Here is an 8,002-nt window from a genome sequence, read left to right on the forward strand (position 1 = left end):
TCAGATTCTTCAATAATCTACACATATAAGAATAGCTCAATTATATCATTCAAGCAAAGGTTCTTCAAATGGGATCAATTTGAACAATTACTATAACAAAAATACTTGTTCTAGAAATAGCATACAATTTCATAACTTTTAAGACTAAAACAAAAATTAATTTAATTTATGATTTATGAACCACATAGAAAACTATTTGTTGTAAATAGGGAAAAAATTGAATCAAGAAACAAAAAAAGATACATTTATCAAAAACCCATTAAAGAGTTGCATTGCAAATAGGGAAATGGAAATCAAAATTGGATCTTTCATATCACCAAAAGGCGTGTGTTCTTGAAACTTGACCAAGAGGTGTTTGTAGAGCCATTGTTCCACATTAATACAAACAAAACAATCAATGTTGATGAATCAAATTGCTTTTTTGATTTTGTCTCTTTATTCGAATGATTTTTTACCTGATTTTATATTAGTTACATATATGGAAAATAGGTCATAAAGAGATTACAATATGGTTAACAATCGATCATATGATTGATTGTGTTTTTTTTGGTACAAATTGAAGTGGATGGTTGCAATGGTGTTCTTGATTTTCTTGGAACTTTAGTAAAGTAAACAAGGGAAAAAAAATAAATGGAATAAAAAGAAAGAAAAAGGCTTTTATTTATTAGATAAAACTGGATTTTTAATAATAATTATATTCTATAAAAAAATATTCGAATAATTCAGGCGTGAAGTTTGCCGATTTGGCAGGGGAGTTACTTTATTGTTGCTACTTGCAACTATAAACCTCAGTGTTCATAGTTCCTCTATATATACCCAATCCCAAATCCATATTATTTAGGTCACAAACACTCCAAAAAAACCCCTCTTTCTGTCTAATCGATATTGACTTCGATTCTTCAGGTGATCTCATAATAAGTTTTATGCTTAATTTTTTCTGGGTTTACGGTTTTCTGTTGGATGGATTATTATTTTTTTCAATTGTTCTTGATTTCATTATGTATGGCGATCAGAAGTTTGTGATGCGATATTTAAAAAGGCGTTAAATTTATGTTTACTTTACAGGACTGGTGGGAAATTGAAAAGGCTTTGTGTAATGGCTAATCGGAACTTGGAGAAATTGGCATCGATTGATGCTCAGTTGAGGCTTTTAGTTCCTGGAAAAGTTTCTGAGGATGATAAGCTTATTGAGTATGATGCCTTGCTTTTGGATAAGTTTCTCGACATTCTTCAGGATTTACATGGAGAGGATCTCAAGGAAACGGTACGTTTACTCGAATCACTGATTGTTTTTGCTTCGGATTTCGATCTTTCTCTATTGATTTTTAACCTATCGAAAGAAATTCAATCTCAATTGAGGAATCTACTGATAATGAAACTGGTTATTCGTCCTATATACAATTGGTGAATCCCGATTTCGTTATCTTATATGCATTAGGCCTGGAAACCGTTCGACAAAATGTCACACTGGAATTAATCCATCGGTTAACGGATCCTTTGGTTGCATGAAACTGATTAATGTGTTCGTGTGTTTAGGTTCAAGAATGCTACGAGCTTTCTGCTGAGTATGAAGGAAAGCGTGACCCAAAGAAGCTTGAGGAACTTGGAAGTGTGCTCACAAGCTTAGATCCAGGGGACTCCATTGTCATCGCAAAAGCTTTCTCTCACATGCTTAACTTAGCAAATCTGGCAGAAGAGGTCCAGATTGCTTACAGACGCAGGATCAAGCTGAAGAAGGGTGACTTTGCTGATGAAGCTAATGCAACAACTGAATCCGACATTGAAGAAACTTTCAAGAGACTTGTGCATCAGCTTAAGAAGTCACCTGAAGAGGTTTTTGACGCACTCAAGAATCAAACAGTTGACTTGGTCTTGACTGCTCATCCCACTCAATCAGTCCGCAGATCTTTGCTTCAGAAGCATGGAAGGTATAAAAATAAAACCATAAATTTATAAAATAAAACAGATCCAAGTTTTATCAAATAACAAACTTCAAAAATTGACCCTTGATTACTTTTCAGGATTCGTGACTGTTTGGCTCAGTTATATACCAAAGACATTACCCCTGATGATAAACAAGAACTGGATGAAGCTTTACATAGAGAAGTGAGTATCCATAATCCAAATCCAACATTTTGATTAGCTTTATAAGATCTTTATGATGAATTGATGATTAATTGGTGTTATGTGATTTGTAGATTCAAGCTGCTTTTCGTACAGATGAAATCAGAAGGACCCCACCAACTCCACAAGATGAAATGAGAGCTGGAATGAGTTACTTCCATGAAACAATCTGGAAAGGTGTCCCTAAATTCTTAAGACGTGTTGACACTGCTCTTAAGAACATTGGAATCAATGAGCGAGTTCCCTATAATGCCCCTCTGATTCAGTTCTCTTCATGGATGGGTGGTGATCGTGATGGAAATCCCAGGGTTACCCCTGAGGTAACCAGAGATGTTTGCTTGCTTGCAAGAATGATGGCTGCAAACATGTACTTTTCCCAGATTGAAGATCTAATGTTCGAGGTATGTGATTAAGTAATAAATGACTTTTCTACCCTTTACAACACTTGATTCATGTATTCTTAAATCTTAATTCTTGTTAATCACATTCTTCTTTTTAGATGTCTATGTGGCGTTGTAATGATGAACTTCGTGTTCGGGCAGAAGAACTGTATAAATCAGCAAGGAGAGATGTGAAGCATTACATAGGTACTATTACTATTACTAATACTATCAAGTAGCATTAACAAAGTGAATTACGAGAATACCCTTTCAAAGTTGCTTATGTAAAATTTGGGTGTTTTGTTTATTCAGAGTTCTGGAAACAGGTACCTCCAACTGAACCTTATCGTGTGATTCTTGGTGATGTAAGAGACATGTTATATAAAACTCGTGAAAGATCTCGCCATCTTTTAGCCCATGGGAAATCTGAGATCCCAGAAGAAGCAGTTTACACCAATGTTGAACAGGTAACTTTTGATATATAATTATTTATATTAAATCTTTGATCTTTGATAACATTTTAAGTTAATCAACAAAATAACCAAAAGAGAAAAATGTTAACACCAAAAGACCACATTTTCAATATTTAACACAAAATTGACCAACTTCTTTGTGAAAAAAGTTCATAACTTTGCGATATTGCTTTTTCTGACATCACATTTCGCTTTTTTTTTTTATTAGTTTTCTTTTTTAAAACACTAATGTCATTTTCACAAGGAAAAAAAAATCTGGAATTTTTTATACATGGAGAATTAAAAATATAACAAATGTTTTTTTATTTTTATTTTCTGTTGGTTATCCATATACCATATACCCTCATTGGGAAAGATCCATTTACATCCCAAAGTAATAAATATTTTTTAGTTCCCAATTCCCAATGTACTCATTAGTTTTATTCTTTCTAAGCTCACCAATATTTTTTAAGTTCCCATGTAAATTCGTTTTATTATTATTATTTTTAAGTTCTCCATGTAACCATTACTCCATTAGTTTTATTATTTATTTACTTTTTAAATTTCATAACTCTTTTATTTCGCAAATCAACTTATTTTATTTTCAAAATGGCATCAATTTCCCAATTCTATACCCATAATAACAACGTACTTATTATTTTCTTTTGAAAATAACAATTTTTAACTTGAAGAACAGGTTATCGGTTGCCGTTTGATTTTTTTTTTAACTTTCTGCTTATGTGGCAATATTTGAAGATGTGGCAATCTGCCACATCATCATTGGTTGAATGCCACATAAGCAAAAAGTTGGAAAAAAAATCAAACGGGAACCGATAACCGGTTCTTCAAGCTAAAATTGTTGTTTTCGAAAGAAAACAATAAGTACGTTGTTATCTCCTTCAATTTGCTCAAATCTTTAATGACCTTTTTTTTTACAGTTCTTGGAACCCCTTGAGCTATGCTACCGATCGCTATGCGCGTGTGGCGACCGTGTAATCGCAGACGGGAGTCTCCTCGACTTCCTCCGCCAGGTGTCAACATTCGGTCTGTCCTTAGTCAAACTCGACATCCGCCAAGAATCCGACCGCCACACAGACGTCCTCGACGCGATCACCCAACATCTAGAAATCGGGTCCTACCGCGAATGGTCCGAAGAGAAACGCCAAGAATGGCTCCTCGCGGAGCTTTCCGGAAAGCGTCCCCTCTTCGGCGCCGACCTTCCAAAAACCGAAGAAATCGCCGACGTCCTCGACACCTTCCACGTCATCGCGGAACTCCCATCCGACTGCTTCGGCGCTTACATCATCTCCATGGCCACGTCACCATCCGACGTGTTAGCAGTCGAGCTTCTCCAACGCGAGTGCCACGTCAGCAAACCGCTACGTGTGGTCCCGCTTTTCGAAAAGCTCGACGATCTCGAAGCGGCCCCCGCAGCCGTTGCGCGCCTCTTCTCGATCGAATGGTATAAGAATCGGATTGACGGGAAACAGGAAGTGATGATTGGGTATTCCGATTCCGGGAAGGATGCCGGGCGGCTTTCGGCGGCATGGCAGTTGTATAAAGCGCAAGAGGAGCTTATAAAGGTGGCGAAGGAGTTTGGGGTGAAGCTTACGATGTTTCATGGACGTGGTGGGACGGTTGGGCGAGGTGGTGGGCCCACGCATCTTGCTATTTTGTCTCAACCACCGGAGACGATTCATGGTAGTTTGAGAGTTACGGTTCAAGGGGAGGTTATTGAGCAGTCGTTTGGTGAAGAACATTTGTGTTTTAGGACGTTACAGAGATTTTGCGCGGCGACACTCGAACACGGGATGAACCCGCCGATTTCACCGCGACCGGAATGGCGTAAACTTATGGATGAGATTGCGGTTTATGCAACCGAACAGTATCGCTCCATTGTATTCAAGGAACCACGCTTTGTCGAGTACTTCCGCCTTGTAAGTATCTCATTCCGATTCTGATTCTGGTTCTGATTCTGATTCTGATTCCGATTCCGATTCCGGAGTATTATAATTTATAGAGTGAATTGCTTTTTTTTGTCCCGGAGTATGGCTGATTTTTTCAATTTTGGTCCTTGTGAACAATTATATTTTTTGGGAGCAAAATTGCAAAAATCAGCTATAGCCAGGGACCAAAGTCGTAATTTACTTGGGACAGGAAACAAAAATTTTGAAAGAACCTCGAATAAGTACCAACATTGTAATGGAAAACTTTTTTGGACCAAAATTGCAAAAATCAGTTATAGTTGGGACCAAAACAGTCAGGGACCAAAACGTTACAAAAATCTAAAAAAAAAGTACCAAAATTGCAAAAATCAGCAATATTGGAACCAAAACAGTCGGCTTACTTGGAACATCGACAAAAAATGTTACAAGAATCTTAAATAAGTATCAAAATTGCAAAAGAAATCTTTTTGAGACCAAAATTGCAAAAATCAGTGCTACTCGGGGACCAAAAATGTAAATTATCATAATTGATGTATTAAAAATGTTGTAGGCTACACCGGAATTAGAATACGGGCGTATGAACATCGGGAGTCGTCCATCAAAGAGGAAACCAAGCGGAGGAATAGAATCACTCCGTGCAATTCCATGGATCTTTGCCTGGACTCAAACCCGATTCCATCTCCCGGTTTGGCTCGGATTCGGGGCGGCATTCAAGCATGCCATTCAAAAGGACGGAAAGAATCTTCAAATGTTTCAAGAAATGTACCAAAAATGGCCCTTTTTTAGGGTCACTATCGATTTGGTTGAAATGGTGTTCGCTAAAGGTGACCCCGGAATCGCTGCACTAAATGACAAACTACTTGTGTCTGAAGATTTATGGTCATTTGGAGAAATGTTGAGAGCAAATTACGAAGAAACCAAAGCTCATCTCCTCAAGGTACATCTTTTTCACAATACTCAACAAACCAGGTTGTACTGCATCTGACATGACACTGTACACTATCGTTGTCACCGAGACAAAAGTTGCAAGTTTCTATCCAACCTAAAAAGGTGCGACGGAAACAGAAACGTATTGTACCGTGTCTGTCTTATCTGACGTGACAGACATAGTACAATTTGCTTTTTGTCTGATGTGACATAGCACAACCTATTTTGTCCTGTACTAACCGTCTGATCTCTTGTATGTGGAAAAGACGTAAATGCCTTTTTCTGATTTTGGAATTTTTCTTTTTGTGTTTTGTAGATTGCGGGACATAAGGATCTTCTTGAGGGTGACCCCTACTTGAAACAAAGACTTCGTCTGCGTGACTCGTACATCACAACCCTAAACGTGTGTCAAGCATACACACTAAAAAGAATCCGTGACCCTAACTATCATGTCACATTAAGACCTCATATCTCAAAGGAGTATTCAGAGCCAAGTAAACCAGCTGATGAACTTATCCATCTGAACCCAACAAGTGAGTATGCACCGGGTCTTGAGGACACTTTGATCTTGACCATGAAGGGTATTGCTGCTGGAATGCAAAACACCGGTTAACTTAATAAATTAATAAATAAATAAATAAATAAATCGTGCTATGCAAGTAGTATCTATCTTGTGTTTTTATTTAATGTTTTTGGACATCGGAAAGGCGTTGCCATGTTTATGTGTAATTTCTGAGTTTTTTTTTGTTGCTTTTTGTGGTGAACCGCTTTGTTATGCTATTTTCACTTGTTGATGATCTTTGAGTTGTGGAGTTGTACTGTAGGCAGTGTCGATGGTACGAATGAATCATTGTACACTTGATTACAAGTGATAAGTGAAGTGGTTAACTTGTTATATTGGTCTTTTCATTGTACCGATATATGTATTGGAATGAGCCATGACTTTTTAATAAATGGTTTAAGTAAAAATGTTTCGATCTTCGTAACCTTTGATAATGGGCCTCATGTTTATCATAGATTCCTACCATGATCAAAATCTGGCAAATAAGGATTTGTTGAACGCCTTAAGAAAGATTTGGCATTCTTTGATTCATTATCCATCTACAAACAAAATGTTTGTTGTATGGAATGGAATATCCTTGGAAGATATGTTCAATTCCAATAAAAATATGTTTAGGCACCTCATATTAATTTATAAAAATTGCTTGTTTTTATAGAATCTGAAACGTGAGAACTTTTTTTCTCCAAATAATAAGCAGAGAGCATTCATTTTTTTTCAAGAAGCTTTGACAATTTTCTCTAACTCTCTATCTCATTTCAATAAGCAAAGCAACTAAGATCAAGATCAATTCTCTCTTGCTTCCTCGTACAAAAGCTCCAAATTATCTCCACCTACACATTTCAAATTAATATATGGTTGAGTGTTGGCTTATAGAATATCATTGTAAGTACAAGAGAGTGAGATTGATCACATTATGTTAAGACTTTGTATAAGCTTTCAAGTCTACGATGAAAACTTCTTGTGTTTCTAATAGATCATAGTCAACGGGTAAGTCGTCTAGACATAGTAATTTTATAGAAGTGAAGTAAGCTCTCGGTGTAGAGCTCATTCATTATACATCTTTGTAATTGGTTTGCATTTTTCTTCATTAAGTTTATTTCATATTTGTATGGTTGTGATTTCTAAGTTTGGTTGTTTAATTTGTTTTGGTTAAAATATTTGTACTCAAACTAAAACTTCCTTGTAGTTTTAGTTTTTAGTATATATTTTTTTAAATAGATTTTGTAATAATAAAATTTCGAGATATACAATACAACATTTTAAAACATTAATTGTTGTGTATAGAAAAAATTTGTTGTGTACGGATCAACTCCCTTATTTATTTAAACTAAAGATGTAATAATCTGAGTTGTTGAGTCAACAATATCCATCATAGTGATGACTTAGAAACTTATTGGAATTTTGAAAGTTTCAGGTTGTGAAGCCTAATAAAATAGTTGTATGTTTTCTATAAAAAAAATATTTTGAACTTATATTTCATGTTGTACAAAGTTGCAAAACTTAAAGAAACCTTCTCTCACTTTTTTTTGAAAAAAAAAAGTATTTCAAAATTTTTTGGTTTGTTACAAATGACCAAATTTAAACTTGATGATCATTCTTGTGATTTTTCAA

At 35.9% G+C, this 8,002-nt stretch overlaps 1 protein-coding gene across 1 annotated transcript; it reads left to right on the forward strand.

Annotated features, from left to right (window-relative positions):
* Positions 1–746: 746 nt before the first annotated feature.
* On the forward strand, positions 747–6,798 carry LOC111913734 (phosphoenolpyruvate carboxylase 2). Its single transcript, XM_023909441.3, has 10 exons — positions 747–903; positions 1,066–1,264; positions 1,537–1,928; positions 2,022–2,106; positions 2,199–2,525; positions 2,624–2,711; positions 2,817–2,971; positions 3,895–4,893; positions 5,453–5,839; positions 6,146–6,798. Exons 2-10 carry the CDS (start codon positions 1,097–1,099, stop codon positions 6,440–6,442), a joined length of 2,898 nt encoding a protein of 965 aa, XP_023765209.1. The 5' UTR covers positions 747–903; positions 1,066–1,096; the 3' UTR covers positions 6,443–6,798.
* Positions 6,799–8,002: the final 1,204 nt, after the last annotated feature.

The sequence above is a fragment of the Lactuca sativa genome, chromosome 7 (genome assembly GCF_002870075.4).
Source record: "Lactuca sativa cultivar Salinas chromosome 7, Lsat_Salinas_v11, whole genome shotgun sequence".
Classification (NCBI taxonomy): domain Eukaryota; kingdom Viridiplantae; phylum Streptophyta; class Magnoliopsida; order Asterales; family Asteraceae; genus Lactuca; species Lactuca sativa.

Excerpts from the sequence above, each read along its gene's own strand:
- LOC111913734 (XM_023909441.3), top strand. The coding sequence starts at position 1,097 with ATGGCTAATCGGAACTTGGAGAAATTGGCATCGATTGATGCTCAGTTG. Across the intron at positions 2,712-2,816 it reads AGATGTGAAGCATTACATAG|AGTTCTGGAAACAGGTACCT; the intron begins GTACTATTACTA and ends TTGTTTATTCAG. Across the intron at positions 2,972-3,894 it reads TTTACACCAATGTTGAACAG|TTCTTGGAACCCCTTGAGCT; the intron begins GTAACTTTTGAT and ends TTTTTTTTACAG.